The sequence below is a fragment of the Macrobrachium nipponense genome, chromosome 48 (genome assembly GCF_015104395.2).
Source record: "Macrobrachium nipponense isolate FS-2020 chromosome 48, ASM1510439v2, whole genome shotgun sequence".
NCBI lineage: Eukaryota > Metazoa > Arthropoda > Malacostraca > Decapoda > Palaemonidae > Macrobrachium > Macrobrachium nipponense.
Window position 1 is genome coordinate 12,052,864 of NC_087223.1, and position 27,594 is coordinate 12,080,457.

Here is a 27,594-nt window from a genome sequence, read left to right on the forward strand (position 1 = left end):
ACTGTCTTTGGAAATCCACAATTTAAATGACCTCCTAATCAGGCACACAGATTTCAAGAAGTCATTTAATAAACAAAACATGACATCACTGTCAAATTTATTCATAAGTATAAAATTTAAAGTTACCCGAACTCGAAATTAAATCTTAGACGATTTGTTGGCCATGAAACCTTGGATTTTACCCAATGAAGAAGAAGAGTAAGGAAATAATCCCATAATCAAGATAATATTAATTCAAAAGTAAATCATTGTAATAGCACAGCTAATGGCTCCGTGTTTTCCATTTAACCAGAAACTAGGGTCTATGAAGGGACTTGTCAAGTCCACTAAGGTCATTTTAAAGCACCTAAGTTTCCATACTTTCTTGTGAATTTTTTTATAAAGCCAAGGATTATATCATTATACTTTGGAAATAATTGCTTTTCAAAAATATTCCCAATGGAATTATTCCAGTATATGTTCAATGAAAATTTCAGTCCTCATGTGTGCTGTACAGACTTATTCACTAAGTAGAAATATAATCTATTATAACTTCTAGTTCATATTTGACATTTTAAAACCCTTGTGTATATAAGCCCTGAAAAGTTAAAGCCTACAAATAGAACTGGTGCTGAGAACGTCGTATCTCCCACTAAAGAGAAGTGCTGTGTAGGTTTCAAAATAAAACACTGAATTGTGTACTTTAATTCGCAAAGGCTTTAAAAATGTAGTTTTGTTATAAGAAAATCGCCAATATAAACGCTGTAAGACTAATGACTTAGACAACAAATGCCAGCAAAAACGATACCATAAACATTTATAGAAGATTCACTGTTTGTTTTATATCATAAAGAGTGCTTTGAAGACTATCATTGATTCTGGAAGATTTCACTCTCCCTCGACTAAAAATAAGAACTTGAGCAGGAATGATTAATATCTGATGATATCCCAGAACATGCAGGTCACCAGGGGTTTCTGTCTCTGTCTAGCTCCTTCTGTGCCTTCTCTATGACCTGGGGAATAAAGAAAGAAATATCCAATTAAATAGTAAAAAAAAAAAAAAAAACCTTTAAAAAATTAGAATCATTAATCAAAAGAGAATTACGATAAATTGCAGTGACAAATTACAATTAAGCTTAAATGTAAATTTTCTTATCCCATATTAGTCATCTGTTCATGACTTTCCTTTCAATATATTCCTCTATTCTTTGCGTTACAAATCGTTTACAATATTTCTATCCTGGTTAATATTTATATTTCTTAGGGATTTTCTCCTTTTTTCTTACTACCATAATGATAATATATTCAAATTTACTCTTTTCATAAATTGCTTTGCCTTATAATTTGACTTCCAAAAAAAAGTTTTAAAATATTAGACCCCTGGTTATGAAAGAAATCTTTTGGTAAAAAATTATCAATCAAAGATGATGACTGCAGTCAAATCAGATGAGGGTCTATGACCTGTTAATTTATAGTTTGTCTTTCAGAAAACATAAGCCAGTGAATGATTGATAAAATGTATGCATGAAAAGAGAAGACTCACTGAGGACTCAGGTTTTGACCCATAATTAGATCTTTGAGTGTTTGAAAAAGGGAAGACCAAATACTGCTGGAAATTATATGCAAGCTGTTTGTAAAAATATTTCCAGTGTTCGTCAACTGCTTCTAAAAGGTTTGTCAACAATTTGTAACTTGTCTGTAAACTTTTTCCAGTGTCTGTCAACTGCTTCTAAAAGGTTTGCCAACAATTTGTAAATCGTCTGAAAACTTTTTCCAGTGTTTGCCAACTGCTTCTAAAAGGTTTGGCCATACTTTGTAAATTTTTCGTAAACTTTTTCCAGTGTGTCAACTGCTTCTAAAAGGTTTGGCCATACTTTGTAAATTGTCCGTAAACTTTTTCCAGTGTCTATCAGCTGCTTCTAAAAGGTACGGTCACAATTTGTAAATTGTCTGTAAACTTTTTCTGCTGTCTGTCAACTGCTTCTAAAAGGTTTGGCCACAATTTGTAAATTGTCCATAAACTTTTTCCAGCGTCTGTCAACTGCTTCTAAAAGGTTTGGCCAAAATTTGTAAATTGTTCATAAACTTTTTCCAGTGTCTGCCAACTGCTTCTAAAAGGTTTGTCACCAATATCACGATTTTTGAAAGTAAATTGTAATTTTCCTAACTATACAAACCGAGGCCCTTTACGATAGGAATTACTTAAGGCAAAGCCTGGACGCGGCCGCTGAACTTTTAACAAAGCAGTGAGGTAGTTAACTACCGTCCGGTTTTAGTTATGCCAAGACCGGGTTTGAGTGTTCAATTTGCTTTCGGACCAGGTAACAGATGGAGTGGTGGCATGAGGTGGGCAGTGTATAAAGGACCTAGGTTTGTATAGTTAGGAAAAATACAATTTACGCCTTCCTGATTGCCTCCAGTGCTAACAAAAATTCGTCAATACTCAGGCCTAAGATGTCGAGTCCTCCTCAGGTATCGCAGAAGCACTCTAACTGGACAGAGTAGCATCTCGTCTGGATCATTATCAACAAAGTCATTGAGGGAGGGGAAGGAGAAGGACTCGAATTGGGCACCAGGAACTGCAGGATTCTGAGTCTTTGCTATGAATTCCGGGACAAATTCTAGCGTTACCGATCCCCACACTCACATATATTTGATATTGAAGGAAAGGCTGTGAAGTTCGCCTACTCTCTTCGCCAATGCCAGGGCCGCCAAAAAGACGGTCTTGAGGGTTAGATCTCTGTCTGATGACTCTCTGAGTGGCTTGTACAGGGCACGAGTCAGGCTCTGCTACATGAGAGTCACATCTCATGCAGAAGGCCTGAGGTTCCTGGGTGGGCAAGACCTCTCGAAGCTCCTCAGAAGGAGATAAATCTCAAAAAAGGATGAGATATCTTTCCCTTTCAGCTTAAGGACCAAGGCTAAGGCAGCCCTATAGGCTTTTACCGCTGAAACGGAGAGGAGCTCCTCTCGACTAAGGTAGACTAGGAAGTTCGCGACCTGCTGAATAGTGGCTCCGATCGGAGAGATACCCTGTCTACGACACCAACCATAGAAGACAGCCCACTTCCCGTGGTAAACAGCCACAGAGGACTTCCTGAGGTATCCAGGCATCTCTGTCGCTGCTCGTCGTGAAAAGCCTCTGCTCGCAAGAGATGGTGGATTACCTCCAAGCATGAAGACACAGGGACTCCATTGCTTAATGGTGCCGTTCTACGTGTAGCTGAGACAGCAGGTCGTGCCATGGGGAGATTTCTCTCGGTGCCTCAGCGAGAAGAGCCAAAAGGTTGGATACCAAACGGCCTGAGGCTATTTGGGTGCCACCAGAATCATCCTCAGATTCTGTGTGATCCGCACCCTGTTGAGCACAGTGCGGATCAGGCAAAACGGGGGAAAGGCATATGCTTCCAGGTGGTCTCATGGATGTTGGAATGTGTCTTCCACAGCTGCCCACGGGTCCAGTACAACCAAACAGAAGATCTCCACCTTCCTGTTGTACCGGGTGGCGAACAAATCTATGACTGGATGCTCCCCTAGGTTGAAGAGCCTTTCCAGTACTTACTGGTGTAGGGACCTCTCGGTTCCTACCGCCTGATTCTGGTGGTTGAGCTTGTTTGCCACTACATTCCTCTGGCCCTGAATGTATCTGGTTCACAGCTCCACTGTGTGAGCCAAGGCCCACTTGTGCACCTGCATTGTCAACCTATGGAGCTCGAGGGAGACAAGTCCCCCATGCATGTTGATATATGCCACTATCGTGGTGTTGTCGCTCATCAACACCACCGAGTGTCCCATCACTCGTTCCCGATACTCTTGGAGAGCCATGAAGGCTGCCTTGAGTTCGAGAATGTTGATGTGAAGGTGCTTGTCACGATCGTTCCACACACCTGCAGTCAGCAACTCCTCCAGGTGTGCGCCCCACCCATCGTTCGATGCATCCGAGAACAGGAGCATGTCCGGAGGGGGAATGGTCAGATGCGCTCCTACTATGAGGTTCCTGTCGTCTGTCCACCAATCCAGGTCCTCCCTGCTGATACGAGAGTCCGAGGGGAAGACTCTTGCTGCTACCGTGTCTATTAGCATGCCCAGATACAACGTCCTCTGCTTGGGTTTGAGATCCAACTTCTCCAGGTTTATCAGGATCCCAAGATTCCAACAAAACTCGAGGAGTCGATCCCTGTCCTGTAGCAACTGCGAGCGAGAGCTTGCCAGGACCAGCCAATTGTCAAGGTACCTCAAAAGATGTATCCTGTTTGAATGTGCCCAAGCCGAAACCAATGTGAACTCTCTCGTGAACACCTGGGGAGCGGTCGACAGCCCAAAGCATAGAGCCTAGAACTGGTAGATTGTCTCCCCTAGCAGGATGAAGTGGATATACTTACGGGAAGACCTGTAGATGGGTATTTGGAAATATGCATCCTTCAGATCTACAGTAAGCATTAAGTTGTTCTCCCTGATGGAAGCCAGCACTGAGCACGCTGTTTCCATCTTGAACTGAGTCTGGTGAACGAATCGGTTCAGGGGAGAGAGGTCTAAGAACAGTCTCCATCCCCCCGAAGCCTTCTCTATGAGAAAGATTTGGCTGTGAAAGCCCGGAGACCTGTCGAACACGACTTCTATAGCGCTCTTCTGCAACATTGCTTGCACTTCCTGCAGCAATGTTTGATGTCTCTCTAATCCCACTAAGTAGGATCGAAGCTGGACTGGATTGTTGGTAAGGGGTGGCGGAGATTCTAAGGGGAGTAGATAGCCCTCCTGAAGTACATTCACCTCGTCCCTCCCGGTGTATCCCGAGGAAGTAGAAGAAATGGGAGAGATGGATCAAGCCATCACTCCTCCTAGCAGCGGTACTACCAGGTGGGGTGAGCTACGCCCCTGTACCAACACACGGTGGTGACAAGGGTGTGTGTCTAGGAGACCGTGATCTTACCAGCAATATGGACTCCCGAGGAGACTGTGACTGTTCTCTTCCCTCGGCAGCAGTACTGGTAGCAGCGCTGGTAGCAGAGCTGGTAGCAGGACTGGCAGCAGAGCGCTGGTGGGAGCTGCGGTTTTCTTGTGAGCAGAGCTGCCGCTCACAGAGACCCGATCCCCCACCTGCCAAGAACCTGCATCCCCCTCACAACACGTCCCATTGCTCATCGGGGCCGAAGCCCCTGGTGATGAGGACTGAACAGAGGACCTCTTCTTTGTTCCTTCCGATGTGGGAGGTGCAACGGTCTTCGCAGGTGGGTTCAAGTAGCGGCTCAATCCCTTCTCTCATTTCGTGCCACCACCGGTGGATGTGCAGCCCCCTTTGGAAGGCAGCACACTAGGAGTTACTCACAAACAAGACCCCGACACGGCTTCAGTACCTCCGGCAGTGCCATCGGAATTTGTAGTTGGAGTGCGAACCATGGTTTGTTCTCCAGAGGCCGCCGAGGTTCTTGCCTCAGAAGGCAGAGCCTCGGTTCCTTTTCCCGAAGGAGAGGGAGAGCCAACGAGAGAGCCAACTGCCTTCCTTCCGGGAGAGGAGAGCAGACCCTTAGAAGTTTCAGCACAAGACTTCTTGGGTGGAGGGGGGAAGAAGAGACGACCTTCTCTTTCTTAGGTCAAGCGACCTTCGGAGGAGAAGGGGAAGAGGAGGCAGACGAAGAGAAAAACGACGAAACCTTTCTCGCTCTCTTCTCCCTCAACTTCTTCTTCGAAACCTTCTCCAGGAATGAAACAAGGGCACTCCTGGGAACATAAGGGTAGCGTGCATGCGTACCAGGGCTGTGGTCTCGCTGGGGACAGGTCTTGGTTGGGGCTCAGGAGCAGGAACAGCAGCAGGTCCGGCAGGTACAGAGGGGGTCAGGAAGCGGTCAGGAGAAAACTCTGCGTGGACAGGTCCCATCCTCAGCAGGACTGGCAAAGCCCTAACCTCTGGCAACAACAGGGACGGCAGGAACCCAGGGGGCGGCATCATAAAATGAGCAAAGGAAGGAAGTTGATGCCCACCACTCGTGAAAGCTGAAACATTTGTCGGTTGGTGGGACCAGACCAGGTGCCTGGGAGCTGAGACACGGTAGAGGTGGTAGGGGTGGAGAGAGAGTGGATGGCAGTGCTGGTTGGGGCATGGATCAGATGAGCGAGCAGCGCTGGCACCGAGGGAGACCCAAAGAAGCCCAGGGAGATCCAGGCCTGGTCTAACCCGGGCATAATACCTGCAGGGGGAACAGTCGGGTTAAAGGGTGGGGTCGATCCCTGATCTGAAGGTGGACCTTCGGGGCAGAGAGAGACCCCCTTCAGAGCATCCATTAAGGTCGCTGCTAATGCTCCCCCCTCCCCTTTCCCCTGACTCGTCGGAAAGGCAAGTGGAGAGAGAATCTTCCCCCAGAGGGATAGAAGCAAACGTAGGTCGGTCACGTGGGGGCAAGAACGAGGCAGAATGATCCAGTACAGGAGTGGAAGGGGGCGAAACGCTCCCCGCCAGGGCTTTAGGTCTCCTTACATAGCGCCTCCTACCAGCGAACTTCTCCCACTGAGCAGCAGACCACGAGGAACACTCCACACAAGTAACAACTCCATCACAATCCACTCCTCGGCACGAAGCACAAACCAAATGGGGTCCACTTTGACCGAGGAGCGAATCCTATTACACCTCTTACTGTCTACTCCCAGGCAATGCCTAACAGGAGTAGATGGCAACAGGGCTGCAAATCGAGGGACTGCTGAGAATCCTTGATACTCAGGCAAACTGTCAAAAACAGTAAGATATCAAAAAGAATAAACAAGAGAAAGTCGGGCAGAGAGCGCAGAAGGTAAGTCCTCACTCGACGACGACCGAAAGCAAATTGAACGCTCAACCCCGGTCCTGGCATAACCAACGACCGAACGATAGTTAACTACCTCACTGCCATGTTAAAAGTTCAATGGCTGCATCCAGGCTTTGCCTTAAGTAATTCCTATTGTAAAGGACCGACGGTTTGTATACCATGTAGGGACAATTGTAAATTGTTTGTAAACTTTCTTTGTTGGTGTCGACAGGGCTTAAGATTATATAAAGTTTGTCTTTGAGAAAAGTACCTTAATCTAATCTAAACCACTCATTGTTGATGGGCATCATGACCCCTAGAAAAGATTGACTCTCTGAGCTCGACCCAGCACTGACCTGTCGACGACAGCCAAGGTCTTCATTGCGAAGGAGTTGACGTGGGTTAGGAATGAATTAGCCAGGGTATGGGCAGCTTCCGTCTTGGCAAAGAGGAATCCCATGACGACCCCAGCCACGCTGCAAACTTTCACGATCCTGCCAACGACCTGTTGGGTTTGTTTTCAGTGAATGTGGTGAGTGATAAATATAAAAAAAGTGTAAAAAAAATACGGTGAATTCGAGACTTTCCTACAAACTCATTTCCTATCAGTATAATATTCTCATGATTAAAAGCTTCTAGGTTTGATGATCGATGTTAGAAGTGGCTACAAACATTCGGCAGAAAATACCCCTTAATATCCCCATAATATGAACTTTACTTTGCCTTGAGGAAATAACTTATACCTTAAAAAAGGAACATTTGAACATAATATGGGCATCTTATGAGACTTAAAAGACATGACAGGGACTTATTATTAGGCTACCTAGACCAAATGTAAGCCCTTGGTACCGCTGTCTCAAACCCTAAAGGCGCAAGTTTGATTCCTTGCTAGAGAGGATGAATGCATCGTATTCACCGTCTCTACACAGTCGAGATATAACTTACGTCATCTTGCCACTTCTTCTTGGCGATGCACGAATGATATCTCTCTCTCGAGAAGGTGACCATAGTGTAGAGGGGTACCCAGGTCCCAGGGAGAAGTCTGCTGAGAAGATCGTCCCATTTTTTCCTCAGGAGGAAGAGGCGAGAGTTGACCAGGTCCCTCATCTGTTGAGAGAAGTCAGTTTTAGATATGATGGTCAACGTCACTGTTGTTTTCATGGAATCATAATTTTGTTATTGTCATTATCTCGGTTATTGGTGTTGCAGTTTTTGTTGTTGTGATTCTTCTAGACATTATTTCAAAAGTTTATGAGCAGGAAAATGTATATTTAAACCCACAATGACTTTCTTGGGGACCCTCAATGAAAGGAGCATGTTGAAGCATCTAAATAACATAATTATTATTATTATTATTATTATTATTATTATTATTATTAGTTATTATTATTTATTATTATTATTATTAGATTTTATTATTATTATTATTATTTATAGTAGTATTGTATACAGAAGCACCACTAAAAATTCTTGATTTGTCACTAAACAGTCCTGAAACTCAACCTGCTTCATAAAAATAAACAAGCTTAGACCAAGCCCTACTACATTGAAACTCTCTCTCCCTCTCTCTCTCTCTCTCTCTTTCTCTCTCTACTAACCTCAATATAATTATACATAGCCAGATCAACGATAGCCTCGGCATCCGGGTTCCGATGTTCCGAATATGCTGGTAGGACCTTTTCCAGATCATCGTCGTACTTGTTCATAAGTTCGTCCAGCACCACGCAGTCTTCCATGCCCTGGAAAAACAATTGGCGAAGTGTCTTTGAAAAGGTATTAAAGGTATTACTGGAATGAATTGAAAATTATCAAAGGGCAACAATTTAAAAAACAATTGGTGAAGTGACTTCGAAAATGTATTGAAAGTATTACTGGAATTAATTGACAACTACCAAATGGCAATAATTTAAACGATTCGGTCACTAATACTTGAAACCATTATCAAAGTTACTTATAAGAAATAAAAATTATTGCAGCAATATTTTATATTAAAATGAGAACTAATTTCACACAATTTAAGTAATGATTTAATTCTTTTACAGTTGATGTAATAAGTATCTAAGTATCTCTTTATCAGTGAAAAATGTCAATAACTTTAAAAAGATTCATTGTTTCGACATTACATAAGTTACATCGCCAAATTCCAAATATTTGAACCAAATATATCAATAAACTTGAAGTGATGTATAGCCCACAGAGATTTTTTTTATAATAAAAAACAATTCTAACTATATACATTAATACTACATATCTTCAAAAAATCTATAGAACTTATTATTTAGTTTTGCAGTTAATTTTAAAATTTTTCAGTTCTATGTGTATCATCTCCCACAAATAGAAAAAGATTCACTCCAAAAATTGCTTTTCAGTAGCAAAGAAATGATAATTTTTATACTGGTAGGATATAATTTTCGCGAATAAACCCAGCAAGATTAATTCAATTAACCCTGTAATGAAATTCCATCTAATCCATTTATACAAATAACATTTATTGCCGACAAAACATGAAAAACTTCTATTACTGCATTTCACTAATCGAATTTGTTGTTTCTGATAATTAACTGTAATTACGAAATGATTAATTGTTCCGATAGCAATTCATTTTCGAATCCAAAATCAAAAGGCTTTATTGGCTTATTTCTCAAAATAGATGTAACTATTCATGGCTGTATCTATTTTACCCAAAAGCATAAATTGTAGCAGGAGCCATAAAAACGAACCTATAAAAGCTTTTAATTGAAAAATAATAATCTGGCCATTGGATCCTCCCTCAGAATTGAGAACCATGTTCACACCAACGTCGGAATCAGTGGTAAACTTACGCAGTTCATCCCTTGTCCATAGAAAGGAACCATTGCATGAGCGGCGTCACCCATAAGAAGACTTGTGGAACCGACGTGGTATGGAGAACACTAGAAAAGTAATAAGTGAGGCACATCTAGGTACATATCATTAAACAGCTGGTTTTAAAATTCAAGTTCATAGAATGTAGTTTGGGGCTCCGTGGTATATCCCACTTGTTGCATATAAATATAACGTTATGGGTGAAACCATAACAACAATATTTCTGATAAAACCAGTAAGTTCACTTGAAGAATATCTATTAGCAGAAAAGGCAGAATAATAATAGTAATAATAATAATGACTTCACACTATTCCCATGGACGTAGAAACTAATAATGGTTGCAATAATAAGAAAAATAAAGGTTATACAAAAGAAGTTGAGGACTTACCTTAACTGATATCATGGGGAGAGCTTTATTTGCAAAGAAATCCCTCACGAGTTTTTCCTTCCCAATGAGAGTAATTGCATCTGGGTAATGGGTCTGTAATAAAGGAATTTAATGAGTTCTGTGTTTTCCTGTTTACAAACTACTTTATTTATATAGTATTCATTTTACAGAATATGAAACTTCATCACAGTGCTGGTTCAGTAAATCAAACTTGGAAAGAATAGATTTGAAAACAAGTTTTATGAGAATGTTATCTATTTCACAGTCTGAAAATCAGCAAAATTTCGTTGAAACCATTTATGAAAAATTAAGAATATTTTTAGTCATTTTTCCAGCCTAGTACAACTATTTCTGGAGAGACATTCTAATGATCAACCTCGACCATCTCTTGCTTTATCACAAATGCACAAATAAATTAACAATAACAACAATACTAAAAAGAAAAAAATAATACCTTGAAGAAATTTAAAAGAACATCTGGGGTGTCCAAAGTTTGAAAAATTTCGTGGGGCATGAAAAGTGTCACTGTCCACGACTTGTCTTGGTTGGGCAGAGCAATCATCATGAACTTGCCCCTGGGCCATATATGGAGGTAATTTGGAGGCATTGCGAACTGTCAGAAGGTAACAGAATTAGTTAATCATATACAGCTCACTCATGTGTTAGAGCCATGCAATATATTGTTGATGCTACCTAAATATATTCATAAACATTGGGTAGGTTATTGAGACTGATAAAACGTTAGCTAAAATTCTGTGGACTAACTTTAACCATACTAGATCATAAAGAGCATTAAAATTCAAGATCACTGTACCTTGGGAATACCTTACACCAAATATAATCATATCAATTTTAATTCCCTCTGGATGCAAGTTACTATACTCGGTTTTTTTTCCATCTGTCCACCAGCCTGAGATGTTTTCGTGTGGTAACACTGTGTTCCAGGCTTTAGATAGTTACATTCAGCTTACATTCAACAATAATAACAATATCCTATTTCGAATATTAACGGTGTAATTTGCATACAGTAAATTATTAAAACACTTTTCAGCTGCAAATGTACACCAAGATATCATTTTATTTACCTGTAACTTACACATAGTGTAACTATCTAAAGCCCGGGACACAGTGTTACCATACACAAACACCACAGGCGGGTGGACAGATGGAAAAAACAGAGTATACAGACCTTCACTCATTAAATAGAGAACATAATCTTACCTCCCCATCTGGTGTAGGGGGTATGCAGAGTTCCATGTAAGAATGTGGTATGTACACCTGGGAGTAGTTGAACCACGGCCTCTTCATCATCTGCTTCCGGAGGTTAGAATACGCACCGTCGCACCCTATGACTAGATCTGCCTTGGCCTTCACTTCTTCGTTGGTTGAGGTGCTGAAAGGAGTTAATTAAAAAGTAGAAATTAAAGCGAATTCTTGAAGCTCTTTTGGCATACCATATATATGTCAGTTGTCGAGTGGATCAAAAGCTAAGGAATGTGGACTTTCAGCTATAGAATGTCTGGAAATTGTTCATATCATTAACCCTTTAGACTCAGTGATGCAAATACGATACTGGTTGTGAAATTGCCTTAGGGTATATCCACACAGCAGTAAAACATGTCATGAACACGCCAGTAACTCGTCAAGTACACATCACAAACAGGCTGAATACAAAACAATGGATTATTGGTAGCCCTAACTAGTGTATCATACAATTATCCAGTATTGTCAAAAAATTTGTTCTCCACTTACAGCCATTGATTAGTTTTCAATCTGTTTGTGATACAGAAGTGACAAGTTGATGACACGTTTTAAGGTGTTTTACCTTACTGAGAATGCACCTAACATAGCATTTTTATTATATTCTTTAGCTAAAAATTGTTTCATAGTGTTTAGCAAAAGAGACCCACAATCTTCCAAAGACATAACATACATATTCAGTGTAATGTTAGAAGTTTAGTTAGCCTTTCATGCACTGGTAGATTGACATTAGTATCTATTATAGGTCTTCCCTTGAATTTGACTTTAAAGCTTTGATAAACTAAAGCTTAATCAGTCAATTATTGAGGGATTTCCTCCCAAAAATAAAATGAAGCCCAGGTGTGGGTAAGCGGTCCCATTCTTTAGTTAACGTACTGCTTTGCAGCTCAACTAGTGGCCCCACTGCCTAGCATAGATTTAATGCTTTCTTGCAAATAAAAAAGTTAACAAACCACTTAAGAATACAAACATATTAAGTAATTAATAAATGAGTACACATCAACTCACTCCAAAAAGGTCATGGCTCCTTTGTCCAGTTCAGCAGAGAGAAGCTTGTGATTGAAATGAACCTTGACGTTGGGGAACTCTTCTGCTCTTGTCAGGAGAACTTCGTTGACATACCTTCGACCCACAGAAAAAATGCACTGAAAAAACAGATGATTTTGTGATGTGAGATTAATAGACCAGGAAATGTTCAAGTGATTGCATGATCTTTCAGCAACAAGCAATTAAGCACGCTGGAATGAAGGTGATGACGTTTGCAAAGATTGTAGAATACTGAGATCAGTTACTGAGTGAATAACTTCAATAAGAAATCTTTAACCAAATGTTTAGTTTTTGGATATTGTATTTATCCACAATAAATACATTTAAATAAGGCCTTTTATATTTAGTAACATTACAAATTTTCTAAGACAATTTGTTTTTTTCATAGCTACAAACCTAAGGTCTTAACAATAGGATAATTTCTAGTGCCTAGCTGGATCCGGTTAAATCGCATATAAAAGGAAGGGATCTTATGAGATCTTGCAACACGTGCATATCGGGTGAAGAGTGGTCAAGGACCACACATCTACACCACAGCATCAGTCTTTCTGAACTCAGGATGTCTTAGCAGACAGAGGGTTGGATATTTGTATACCAAGCGACCACACTATCAGTTTGACTACCTTACTCACCTATATCAGACCAGTCCAGCAAACGATGTGTCTATTCCTTAACCCACCCGAAGGAAGAAGAAAAGGTACAAGACAAAGAAAGAGACCAGCCAACTCACTCATTCTCTCATCCACACAATCACCTTAGGTAAGATACAAAAGTGCCCTGTTAAGGGCAATGATGAGTTACACAAACTGTTAGGCAGCCACCACCACAGGACCCAGGGAAAACGTGTCCATAGATCTGTGGGCAACATCCTTAAGATAGAAAGAGGTGAACGTGGACTGGCGTAACCAAGTACCAGCGCTCAGCACTCTATGTACAGCCAAGTTCTTTTTGAAAGCCAGAGAGGGACCAATACCTTTACATCATGGGCTCTAGCCTGCACAAACATGGCAGCGGAATCATCAAGAGTCAAGTTTGCCTGTCTCATGGCCTCCCGTGTCCAAAAAGAGATAGTATTCTTTGACACCTCTTTCTTTGTATGCCCTGTGCTAACAAAAAGTCTGTGTCAGCCTGGTCTAAGGTGCTGTGTCCTTTTAAGATAGCAACATAGGGCCCGGACGGGAGAAAACAAAAGCTCCTGAGCATCACCACCCACAAAATCATTCAGTGATGGAATGGAAAAGGAAGTGAACCTATCATCTTGCACAGAGGGATTTTGGGTCTTGGCCACGAATTCCAGGACAAATTCGAAGGACACTGACCCCCAACCCCTGGTGTGCTTCACATCATAACTCAGACCGTGGAGCTCTCCCACTCTCTTCGAAGATGCCAAGGCCAGGAGGAAAACCGTCTTGAGCGTCAAGTTCCTGACAGATGAGCAACGCAAAGGCTCATATGGACCCTTAGTGAAGCTTCTCAGAACCAAGGAAACATCCCACATCAGAGGCTTGAGCTCCCTAGGAGAACTCGATTGCTCATGCCCCTTAACTAGCAAGGAAAGTTCCCAGGATGAGATGTCGATACCTCTAAGGCGTAACGCTAAACTCAGGGCCGCCCTGTAGCCTCTAATGGCAGAAATGGACAAACTTTTCTCATCTCTGAGGAAGGTTAAAAAGTCTGCTATGCACTGAATAGAGGTCGTGATTGGAGAAAAACCCCATTTACTTCACAACAATCCGGTAGGCTCACACCACATTAACAAGAAACCAAAGAAACATGGTAACAGGATCTTATCACACACACACACACATCACAAACAAGTATGATACAAATCCCGGTATTTGCTGAAGGTCCATTCTCCACTTATGATTATCGACTTTTTTTCAACCTGTTTGTGATATGGATGTGATAAGTTGCTATCTTGTGTTTATGGCATGTAGTCAACACATGTTTATGACATGTTGCCAACATAATTTTAAGACATGTTGCCAACACATGTTTATGACATATGGCCAATATAAGTTGAAGACATGTTGCCAACATATGTTTAATACATGTTGCCAACATATGGTTAATATATGTTGCCAACATATGGCTAAGACATGTTGCCAACATATGTTCAAGAGATGTTGCCAACATATGTTTATGACATGTCGCCAACAAATGTTTATGACACGATACCTGCAGTGTGGATGAATTCGTATGTCCCAAACACTCAACCAAATCGTACCTTTCCATCCTTGTTATAAGGAATGGCCCGTGTCGTTCCATCTAGGTTGTGGATCATTCGAGCCCTCATGGGAATGCCGTGTTCCCTTATTATCTTTTCCTCAACGCCCACTGCTCCGAGGCCAGTCCTGCCTCTTATGCTCATGGCCAGGTTGATGCTCCTCCCTGGAACATGTTCCATGGTGCGAATATCTGAAACATGAGACGTGGTTAGTATAGATATGGAAAATGGTAAAATACAAGTTTGAAATATGCAGAAGACTTCCAGATATTATCAACTTAATAATTAATGCGGATAACGAGCTACTTACCGCCTCTATACTCGTATAAGTGCACTTCATAGCCTCTATTAGCTAGCATACAGGCTTCCAAAGATCCAACCTGTAAAGAGAAAAGTTTGTGATGTATTTGGAATTATTAAAAGAAAATTATTAAGAGAGATGAGCAGCTTCAATACTATATACACATCAATATATATATATATATATAGATATATATATATATATATATATATATATATATATATATATATATATATATATATATAGAGAGAGAAGAGAGAGAGAGAGAGAGATAGAGAGAGAGAGAGAGAGAGAGAAGGAAAATTAAAAGATAAAGCAAGCAATAACACAATTCAGAACTTCCTCTCACGTTTTTATTTCAGAGGCTTACATCCTAGGTTCTCATAACTGGTTCTAACTGGCTTGGTGATGCTGGGTTGGGGGGGAAACAGTTAGGTGATAGGTGTTGGTATTCAAAAAATAAAAAAAATTAAAAATTAACAACCAAGAATCATAAAGGCAAAAAAAATACTATTTCTTTTTTACTTAAAAGCAAATATAAAGTGACGAAACATTAACAGTAATACCTATATTAATATCAATTCCTCAATTGTATAAGACATTTGTAAATACGCAACCATCTTCATAGACAACAAAATTTCATGAATATAAATCTGCGGTAAAATATTATCATTATTATTATTATAATTACTAGAAATGAAAGTTGCAACTATCAGTGATAATCATGCATATGGAAATAGAGAAAGCACATATGTTCTTGTTGTCAACCTTTACAAACATAATCGACTGATAGATGAAACAACCTAGCATCGCATAACTACAGTTACTCTTTCTCAGTCAGGCGAAATCACCAACTCAGCAGATAATGATGCTGAGAGATGTTTATCTGTCAGTTTATCTGTGTCGTCGTCGTCTAGAGGTCGCCTTTGGGGTGTGGCTTGAGATGGGGTCGGGGTTAGGAAGGGGGTTAATGACCGCATGTGATCCACTTTACCCTAGCGAATCCGTTGGGGCAGCATCTAAAGGAGCCTAGTGGGTTATTCCAATCTATCGACTTCGTTTTCCCTTTAAGTTTCGAGCTGTTCGTTCGTTCGTCGAGAGGTTTACCACAAAGTGCCGTGATGATGAGTTTTACGAATATTTGACCAATGAGGGTCCTCCTTCTAACTAGCAACAAGTGCTTGGGTTTGGCAAGAGATATGAATATAATGACTTCTAAAATTGCTGCAGGGAGATCTCTGCAAATATGCATGGTACGCGCCTCGAAGAGCTTCTGATTTTAACAACCCTAACTCGAATATCGTAACTTCAAATAGGCACCTCTTGTGGGCAGGTAAATAGCACTTGCATGAAACGAACCTTCCCACCTGCAGTGATTCATACATCTATTTATTCTTAGTTGTAATCAAGGATGTAATTATGTCTAAGAACAAAGTATTTTCAACACACACGTACATCTATTTATTCTTAGTCGTAATACAGGATGTAATTATGTCTAAGAACAAAGTATTTTCAACACACACGTACATCTATTTATTCTTAGTCGTAATACAGGATGTAATTATGTCTAAGAACAAAGTATTTTCAACACACACGTACTGCCATCAAGTGGTTGTGATACCCAACTTTCCCGGGGAGAAAAGAGGGATGTTTACTTTATATATATATATATATATATATATATATATATATATATATATATATATATATATATATATATATATATAATATACTAAGTACTTATTGTTTTTATTTGTGGAGTATAACATAATATTTTTCATATATCATTTGCAACTAATTATCATTGACATCATAAAGCTAGATGATCAGTTTATCAACTGCCCTTATTCACAAAAGTTATGGACTAATGTCATTACCCGTTTATAAATTCTAAGTCACAATGACAGCTCTGCATCTCCCATGACCATCAATTGTTATTAACAATTCCCTGACGAAACTAGTAGATCCTCGAACCCCCAAACGGAACACGTTTCATGCAGCAAAACATTCAATCTCATGAAAGAAGTCATTCGTGACATTGGCACTCTCCATTGTCTCAGTCTGAATCTACAAGTCACTGTACGGTTGAAGATCACACACAGAGGAAAAATTAATTAAGATACTTCCATTACATACTTAATCTCCAGTCTTTCTGTACAGGTCACATACGACGTTCATTACGACCCGTGAACGACCTATTTCAAGGTCATTTCAATAATGGGAAACTTTTATTTTTCGAATTTCATGACGTCAGAGCAAAATAGGCTGAATTTTAAACTCTTAACGTGGCATCTCTGAAAAAACATATCCTTTACGAACTTTCAAATCATAGTGAAAATGAATAAAAGAATAAAAAAAGCAAAAAAAAAAAATACTGTTGTTATTATCATAATTATTAGTTTACTTCACAAAAAGATTCTTTACTGGTAAAATCAATTTCATAATAACTAATAATCTTCATATGAAAGCTGATTGTCATGAAGGTGCTATCTATAAAGGTCAATAATGTTGGAACGTAAACAGAACCGGCTTAATTCGTTCTTGCACCATCGAAGGTGTTCATAAAACCGCAAAACAAAATCTTACAGGGCCTCTAAGTTTGATCTGCGCAGTTTATTCGGGCTGATAACCTACGCGCACTGGGCTCTGCGCACTAAGTTCATTCCCACAGGATGAGTCTACAGTACATAGACTATGCGCTACTATATGCAACATAGGGTTACGCCAGTTTCATCACCAATTTTATAACGCGCCCCGAGTAAGCTGGCAGTCGGATCATATCTTTTTTAATCAATATATGAATATACCGTTGATGTTTTTCTTGCTACAATTATGAAATGTGTAGGCCTTAATCATGACAAGTGGGTCTGCCCTATTCTGTTACTTTCTACTGTACTGAACTTTATCTGATTTTTTTTATGAGGCATCCTTTCTCGCCACGACGCAAAAAAAAAAAAAAAAACTTAGTTTATTCTAGAGGGAAAAATCTTAGAGCAGAAAAGAAAGACAAAGAAAACTTATAGTTTATTCCACCCTGAAACTTTCGAGATACATTTTTTATGAGAATAAATTCATTCCAAGATCTGCCAATGCATGAGACGAAAATCAACGAAGATTTCCCCTTATTTCTACATGAGACCACGTACAGAAATAATTCATCAGTTTCAGAACATGTCAAACCAGCTCCCAGAAAGACACGCTCATCGTGTAGTACATTGATCAATGTTAGACAAAAGTGTTACGAAATAATAATGTACTACACAAAACTATTACAAATCATTCTGAACAAAACTATTTTCCAGCGTTATACAACACCACCAAATCCCTGCCTATCTTGAACGTTCTAAAGTCCTCCATTCGTACACAGATTTCAAGGTTGCCCCCAAAATAGATGAGGTTGTTACAACGGATTTGTGGGATCTAAAGGAGGTTATGCAACAGCAGATATATCTTTAGGCAGCCTTGTCTGTATGAGATAAGTCTCTGAAGACCATTAGGTGGTAAACTGTGAGGACATTCGAAATCTTTATACACAAACAAGCATCAATCGCCCCACATCTATACACTGACCTTTGTAACCCCACTTAGGTTGTCTTAAAATTATCAACAGTACCGATGGAAAGCCAAGCACTCGATTGCATTTCGTACAAATGCCAGGGCAATGTGGGAGGTCACAATGAGGTCCGAAGGCCTTAGAAGAAAACACTATTTTGCGCAGCAGTAAGACGTTTGATTTCAAGGTGAACTACACAGAGACAGGTAGACTGGACGAGTTGGTTCGTAGTTCATTTACAAAAAGTATTGTCATCATCACTGGCACAATACCACTGCTGCCGATGATATAGTAGTCATTTGAAAGACTCATAGTAGCATGAGCCGTGCATGTATGGGTACAGATGTATATATGAAAATAAATCAGTATACAGATAATTCTCGGGAATCTGTTCGGTTGAAAACGGGAATCAATCAGATTCCCGTAAGCTCTCTTCATGGATTTATTTTTCAAAATAGTTGTACTCATACGTAAATGTGGATCTGTTTCGCCATAAGTAATAATAATAATAATAATAATAATAATAATAATAATAATAATAATAATAATAATAATAATAATAATAAATAGAACTTATTTTTTAAAACCACAATTTAAAAAAATGTGCCATTGACAATAGACCTTCGAAATTTTTCTGCCAAAAATGAATGATCTGAAGAAGGTTGCATTATGAATGCCTTCATTCATTTTCACGCATTTGTACCAAACGAGCACCTCCCCCCTCCCCCCCTCCCCTCCCCCTCCCCACACCCCCACCCCACCCTCCTAATGAAAAATAAACACTGTCCTTAAATATGACTCGCATGCTTCACATAGCATGGTGGTACGTAATTTGCTTCTTGGGTAAGTAGTTCTACGGCAATGTTTCCTGTTACGAGAGAGAGAGAGAGAGAGAGAGAGAGAGAGAGAGAGAGAGAGAGAGAGAGAGAGAGAGAGAGAGAGAGTCTAATCACGCACGTACACATACAGACAGGCACACGCGTGCTCAAACGAATTGCTACATATAAAAATAACGAATACAGCTCGTTCGTGAAGCCTGTCAATCCGTTGCAAAAACAAAAGTGTCGAGTCATCCGTAATTCATAACATCTTAGAATCGTGTTTCTTATTACCACCTGACAAAAAAGTGAAATTCCTTTGTGTTCAGTCATCTGTGTCTTACAAAAACATAGTGACACTTTAGAGTTCTCAATAATGCTTTTTTTTCCCCCTTTTTTTTTAAGCAATGAAGCTAGCGCGTGACTTCTTACAAGTCATTTTCATTTTTGTTACTTTACTTTTTAATATGTTTTTGTCATGGTATAATAATAATAATAATAATAATAATAATAATAATAATAATAATAATAATAATAATAATAATAATAATAATATACTTAGGAAGCAGACCCTCTCTCAAGCATACTTTATTAAAAGTAATGGCTACTTCAGCAGCATTACAAGTGTAATGCTTGCTGAAGTAGCCATTACTTTTAATAAAATAATAATAATAATAATAATAATAATAATAATAATAATAGATAAATAAATGAAAAAAAAATACATATCACTGAGTCTTCAAAATACCACAGTGGTGGCTCCAATGGCGTTTTACCCTTTCCGGTTTATGGCTTTAGGATAAAGCTGCTAGCTCCGTGCTTGCCAGTGCTAGCTGGCCACCCATCCAAGTAGTGTCCAGACCCAAAATAATGAGTTATAGATTCCAAGAAGAAAATCCAATCTGAAGATCTGGATTTAGAGTTTATAGGATCTTACTGATTTGTTCGAGCGATGAGAGAGAGAGAGAGAGAGAGAGAGAGAGGGAGAGAGAGAGAGAGAGAGACTTATTATGCACATAGTGGATGAAGAGATGTAATTAAAATAATTACATTTAATTTGATTCAATGATACAAATGTGATGATTTAATAATGAAAATACAACGCATTTTAAATAATTAAATCAGTTGAAGAGGAAACTAAACAATGAATTACATAATACTCACTAGACCAGCTCCCACCACCGCTATTTTCTTGTTTTTGACCTTCACGCCGTCCGCCATCTTGGTACTCCTTGATAAATCTACTTTATTAAGCTGTTTATGCGTAGCCAACGGGTTATGAGTTTGTGATCGGTCAGTCTAGAGCACCTCTGAGAAAACCACTTATGCTACGCGCTCCTCTAAGCAACTGCGTCGCTATCCGAGATAAAATAGAGTCAAATCCAAACGAAAATCAGAGGGAAGTTCGATTCGAGGTTGACTGAAGGCTCGAAAGCAGGTGGAGTTCAGACGATCAGGAAGCTAGGACCGGCTGGTGTAACTCCTTCGGCCGTCGTCTCGACACTAAGAAGAGCTGTTCTCCTCCGTCCGTGAGTCTTGGTTGTAAACTGCCATGTTGCCAGTTAGTTCACGGCACGCTTATCTCAGCAATCAGCAGACGTTTCTTAGATCGTTCCAAATTCATTTCACTCTTGAGGGAGATGTATAAAAAAGAAAAATAGTCGTGTCTGTTTGCGATTTCATGGCGGGACGATGTCAGAACGTTACGAAAAGCATCCAAGACAACGAAATGCACTTACGTAACTCCTCGATCTTCGGAATAACTCCAACAACTTGCGGGTTTTTCTACATTTATATAGAGCTGTCAATGACACCATAAGACGGTGGCTATGTCCTCATCATTTTTCGCAAGCAGCTTAAAAAAAGAAATCGGATATTTCATATTAAAATTGTCTTTCATTGCGTCCCACAACACTTCTACCTCACCGTCGTCGACCAGACAGACCTCTCACCCCCTCCCCACCCCCCAAGAGTTAGGCAATAGCGTAGGCCCGTCTGAGAATCTTCCTTTAAATAGTGAGTATCCCTTGTACAGCTTCTTTGTACGCCAGTAGTAGGTTATGAATGGTCGAGGAATGCGTCAAGACACTACAGGAGTGTCCTTGAATACAGAACGCTTTAGTTTTGTTGCTTAAGAACTTGTCCTTTACGCAACCCTGCTTTTTTCTCTTTCTTTCTTTCTTCTTCTCCTTCCTTTTTCTTTTGCATAACGCTCCGAGATGCCCTTAGGCTATTGACTGAGTTAAGTGCCTACCACGATCCCAACCTCAGACTTGTGCCGGGCACACAGGTGTTAGTCGACACTCACACGCACACACCAAGGACAAATACAAACCAGATCATATATTCTAGATAACATATGCAAGAGTTCTATGCCTGTAATGGAAATATTATATATATATATATATATCTATATATATATTATATATATAATATATTATTTATATATAAATCTATATTATTTATTATATATAGATATATATAATATATATATATATATAGATATATATATATATATATATAATATAGTATATATAATATTATAATATATCTATATATACTACAATATAATATATATATATATATATTATATAAATAATATATACAATTAATATACTATATATATATATATTACATAACCTATATATATATATATCATTTGAACTGCAAATGTCCTTTAATATCTAATTCGCTCTACCTCGGAATTTATATATTTTCATATATGAAAATATATCAATTCCGAGGTAGAGCGAATTAGATATTAAAGGACATTTGTAGCTCGAGTGATCTATATGAATCACGGTGATGTGGTAATTATTCATTACAAGGCTACGTGGGTCAAACTTTCGATTTGGCTAACATGGTAGAGGGGGTTTCATATCGATTCTAATTACGAAAAAACCTAGTTCGACAGTGATTTGTAAGGTCAGAATCGATATAAATTTATAACCTCCCTTGCTAGCCGAATCGCTAACATCACTGTCGGTCCTGATTTCGTTCCTGTCCGTTGGATGGTGGTTCGATCCCATGAGGGGACGAAATTATTATCAATTAAAAATCCCCCTTCGGTACATATATGAAAATATATCAATTCCAAGGTAGAGCTAATTAGATATTAAAGGACATTTGTATTTCGAATGATTTATATGAATCACGGTGATGTGATAATTATTCATATATATATATATATATATATATATATATATATATATATATATATATTATATATATATCGTAAAAGCAAAAATGAACTTAACGACAAGAATTTCACAATTCTCACAGCTGACACCATTTACACAAAAAATAAACACTTAGCTTCTCTTAAGTGGAAATTACAAATTCTAGAACCTGACTTTTAGTTAAAATACTGAAGGCTGAACACGTAGACACGAGAGGTTCATACAGACGTGCATACCAGGAATATACCTGGTCAGGTACTTGATACCTGCCCCAGGTGTCAGATTGCACAATCGGTCATCCTAATCCGTTGAACCCTTCCCCAGATCATTCTAAAAGCAGTCATATCAGAGGTTGAAGTGTGACGTCTCTCTCTCTCTCTCTCTCTCTCTCTCTCTCTCTCTCTCTCTCCCTTTTCTCTTATTTCCTTGCCTTTTCCTTCTATCTCTTCCACATTATCTCCCAAAGCGAGGTCTCTGTTCCACTTGACAATACCTAACAAGAACCTTATATCATATATCATATGATATAAGGTAAAACTGGATCCGTTTTCTATGAGACGAATATCTATTTTTACCTTGTCTGATACTGGTACAGTACGCGTGCTGGAACATTGCTATGAAACACTTAATGAAATACTGCATTTGAATAGGGCTTTGTTATCCTTTTTTATTACTGGTAAGGGAAAGCTATATACAAGTATTGGCATAAGTATGATATACATATGTGAATATTGGTTTGGCATTAGTAAGAAAATACTGGCACGATACGCGTATCTGAAAATTGGTATGGTACGTGTATGCGATTATTCAACAGTGCTAAATTTATTTTGTTCTTATATATTCTATAATTATAATAATATAGTGATGATTCTAACTATATATATTTATATAAAACTTTATTATTCCGTTTTAATGATACTGGTAATTACATAACTCTCGTAGCTTCATGCCAATCAAGTACTTCATTCTATATTGAGTCTGAGGTTATCCACTCCGCTCTTTTGTAAATAATCTTCAGAAATGTGGTTTTTCGTTATTTTCGACTTTCTGTTGAACGTAAATCCTTATTTATCTATTTATTTACACTGAAGAGAGAGAGAGAGAGAGAGAGAGAGAGAGAGAGAGAGAGAGAGAAACTTTTCCATCCTGTAAAGCAACAACACACAAACAGATATAAATACAAAAAGGCAGAAATAGATAAATGTAGGGAAATGGGGTCCCTCTACAACTAAAGATTTTGAAACATCAATGAAACACGAGAGAGGAGAGAGAGAGAGAGACAGAGAGAGAGAGAGAGAGAGAGAAACATGACTCTCAATATTCTCCGTACAGAGAGGGTATTATTGTAGTTCCTTTAATCTTCTTTTGCCTCTTCTCCTCCTCCTCCCCCTCCCCCTCCTCCTCCTCCTCCTCCTCCTCCTTCTTCCTCTTCTTCTTCTTCTTCTTCTTCTTGTGTTTCGATCCATTTTGAATGCCTTGGGAAACCTTACAAGGTGACACCTCTGGAGAGTAAAGTTTCTGCATGATGTCTTTAAAGGGCTTCTCTCTCTCTCTCTCTCTCTCTCTCTCTCTCTCTCTCTCTCTCACACACACACACACACACACACACACTCTCACACTCACACCCACGAACAAACAAACACAGACATTGCATATATAAGAGAGAAAACCCTGCGGCTGATTAAATGTAAATAAAACTTTGGTGCCTGAAATTGTGGAGACTTATTCTAAACTGGACATGGTCATTGTGTTCTATTGTCTTCAAATGACTTCTTAAACATTCTAATTATGTTTGTTGTTTAATAACTGCACCAAGTTATTAATTATCTTAATTTAGAATATGTACAAACAGACCTATGTCAGTACATAGCTTTTATTTATCAAGTATATTTTTCCGCAGCAATGCACTCGTAAATCTTCCATGAAAGGAATATACTCCATAAAAACGAAGCAGAAGTCAGGTCACCTCACAGAACCGAACGATTTCTAGCAACAGTAGCCAAGCAACTTTTCCACTCGGCTGATTGGCTGCAGAAGAAGGTGTGGCGTTGATGCCAGCCAATGATGAGCTCGGATCTCCTCACCTTATCCTGTCTCCGTTTCCGAGTTCGAATGGTGCAAACTAATCAACAAACGAGTTTGGATCCTTAAACTATTAGTTCTATCTTCATCTTCGTCATTGTTTAAAATCTCTTCAAGCTTTCCATTTATAAAGTCTTGTCAGTAGTCATTATAAGCTTATATTAACTTTTTCCAAAGGAAATTCCTTTTCTCTCTCTCTCTCTCTCTCTCTCTCTCTCTCTCTCTCTCTCTCTCTCTCTCTTTCAGCACTGGTTCAGGTATTTTTTTTCTAATATGCTGAGTTATGAGTTATGAGGTACCTCGCTCACAACAACCTGATTGGTGGTCATGCCAAAATGCATCTGAAGGTTAACTCGAAGTCTTTTGCTTGGAAACAGAGATCTTGAAATGGATTCGGTTCTTTTTGCGATATTTCAACGCGCACATTCTTCATCTTTTGACATTTTCTTTCTAATAAATAAATCATTAATATCCTATCCTGAAACTCCTGTGTCTTTAACTCAACGCGAAACACCCTTTTCAGATCTATTTTTAGCCTTTTCCATAGACCTATCCTACACACCAACCCTCAACAACAAAAACAAAGTAGTTTGTAGTTTGTTCATCTCTTGCAATCGAAAGACACGAGTATGGTGTGTTCTATCATTTGGGGAAATAACTGGTTTGGTAAACAATTTAAATAGTTATATAACAGTTTGTCTAGTACTCTCTCATTCTTGGCAGAACTTCCAGGAGCTGCTTTCTTCTTTTTTATTCACCTTTTTTTCAATAGAACTGTTAGAAGTTTCCTTGTTATTTTATGTGTAAACAACATTAATTATGAAACATTACAAAAAATCTTTGTACTTGCATTTGTAAATTAATGCCATGCAGTAATTATGTGCATAAACATACACACAGCTATATATATATATATATATATATATATATATATATATATATATATATATATATATATATATATATATATATATACAAAGGACCCAACATAAATTTGTGTGTGTGGGGTTTTGTGTCAGGTGGAAGCTGGCAACTAATGCCCACTTCTTGGAAAAATTCTCTCTCTCTCTCTCTCTCTCTCTCTCTCTCTCATATCACACATTCCAACCCCTATCTTTCTCTGAATATAGACTTACATCCTTCCCACCTTATCTGAGGTTTACTTACATCCTTGCTGACGTCACAGGTCAAATTTCAGTTAAATGGACGTCATGCTTTCTCAGCCTCATCACAGTGACGTCTAAAAGGACTTGAGAGAGGTGTAGTTCTTTTCTGAAGGGTAGAAATGGAGTGTGGATGGTTGGGGCTCGATGTGATGCTGATGAGAATCGTGTGATGGGGCGTGGAAGTTTTCTGAAATAGTCTTTTGTTTTCGTTTCGTCGAATATATGAAAAAATGTGATTATTATTTTGTTTCATTGTGAATTATCTTCAATTCGGTGTTTATCTTTCATTTACTTTTGGGTATTCTTCATTATTTAATTTTCTCTGCTTTCAAGTAGCCCTTATTTCATTTTCGGTTCAAAGCTTTCTTGAATATACGGTTTTTTCAGTCGATAAAATATCATATACACATTATTTATATATATATATATATATATATATATATATATATATATATATATATACTATATATATATATATATATATAGATAGATAGATAGATATATTGTCTATTAAATCACCTCAAATCTTTCCCTCTATTCGAAAGTTAATCACCAAATTACACCAAGGGGCTCCCAACATTGTTTCAAACCTGAAACATATCTTTTGAATTATGCTAACACGCCCAAGCATAGACTTCGTTGGCGGTGATTGACGCTCAAGGCTCCGTGATTGATGGTGAACAGATTAGGAAGGCGGAACGTCAATCACGAATTGACAGCACGAAAGAAGTTCGTCCGATCATTCGCACGAAAGTTCTCATGCAGGGAGAAAGAGAGAGAGGCGCTCAAGATAAATGTGGAAGTTAATTGTCGGGTAAAAAGAGAATTGGTTGAATAATTGTTCAAGGTTTTTTTTTTCTGTATGGAGTGGGTTTGGAAGGCGTGTGTTGTTCGTAGGTTCTTGATGTATGTAAATGGTATATATATATATATATATATATATATATATATATATATATATATATATATATATATATATATATATATATATATATATACTATAATTTATATATATATATATATATATATATATATATATATATATATATATATATATATATATATATATATATATATATAAATATGATATATATAGACATAAATAATAGAGTATATACATATGTACATACATATGTATATACTCTGTGCGTTTATGCATGGAAATATATAATGCAATCGTATTTAACAAACGTCCATTTCTCTAAATTCTCTCCTCATCGAAAACAATTTTAAAATGCACTATATTTTTAAAGGGCTATATCTTTCAAATTTTTACCTTAGTCACAGAAATCATTTGCTTTATAATTTAATCATCTCTGGTGATCATCCTTCAACCAACCTCTGCTGTTTTGGGTTTTGTCAAGCTGAAATTCACTTCAAACTCAACCACCCTCTTCTAATTAGGGATTGAGGGAAGTCTATGTATCTTGGCCCTCAACCAACCTCTCGTATGTGGCCGTTTTGATTACTTTTGAATAAACTGTTATTTTTCACTCAATTAGAAGCATCATTTTCTTAGCCTTTAACCACCCAGAGCAGATAAGCTGAAATGTTTTCATTTCTTATCCACTGATCGAACTCTCATGCTTATTCATTGATCAAATTCGGATCTTAAACTCTTAACCATTCTTATTCCCTATCTTTATTACAATCTTCCTAAAATGCATCAAATGTTTATCATTTCATTAACTGCTGAAGTCATATATGGACTTGTCTCTCTATGAGTCATTGTTCTATAATGATTGTTCATGCATAGCATCACAAAGAGCATGTGAGCAAGATACGACTTAAACCTTATAACCCAACCTGAGTTCCTGATTAATAAGTTTGATAAGATGTGTGAACCTGTCAATGCTGCTCAAAATAAGAGGTTGTCTCTTAATGCTTTCCATGTGAGGTGAGCTTGAATGTATATTCATTCCTAAAAGGGACTATTCAAATAATATCTGTATATATGTGGATGTGTGTGTGAA

General features: G+C 38.5%; 1 protein-coding gene across 1 annotated transcript; it reads right to left on the reverse strand.

Moving 5' to 3' along the window:
- Nucleotides 1-668: 668 nt before the first annotated feature.
- Nucleotides 669-20,720, reverse strand: LOC135205046 (kynurenine 3-monooxygenase-like). Its single transcript, XM_064235309.1, has 12 exons — nucleotides 20,359-20,720; nucleotides 14,833-14,902; nucleotides 14,523-14,713; nucleotides 12,257-12,393; nucleotides 11,210-11,381; nucleotides 10,443-10,601; nucleotides 9,989-10,081; nucleotides 9,578-9,667; nucleotides 8,354-8,494; nucleotides 7,701-7,862; nucleotides 7,112-7,260; nucleotides 669-992 (listed from the first exon to the last, which is right to left on the reverse strand). Exons 1-12 carry the CDS (start codon nucleotides 20,413-20,415, stop codon nucleotides 986-988), a joined length of 1,428 nt encoding a protein of 475 aa, XP_064091379.1. The 5' UTR covers nucleotides 20,416-20,720; the 3' UTR covers nucleotides 669-985.
- Between the last annotated feature and the right edge of the window lie 6,874 nt (nucleotides 20,721-27,594).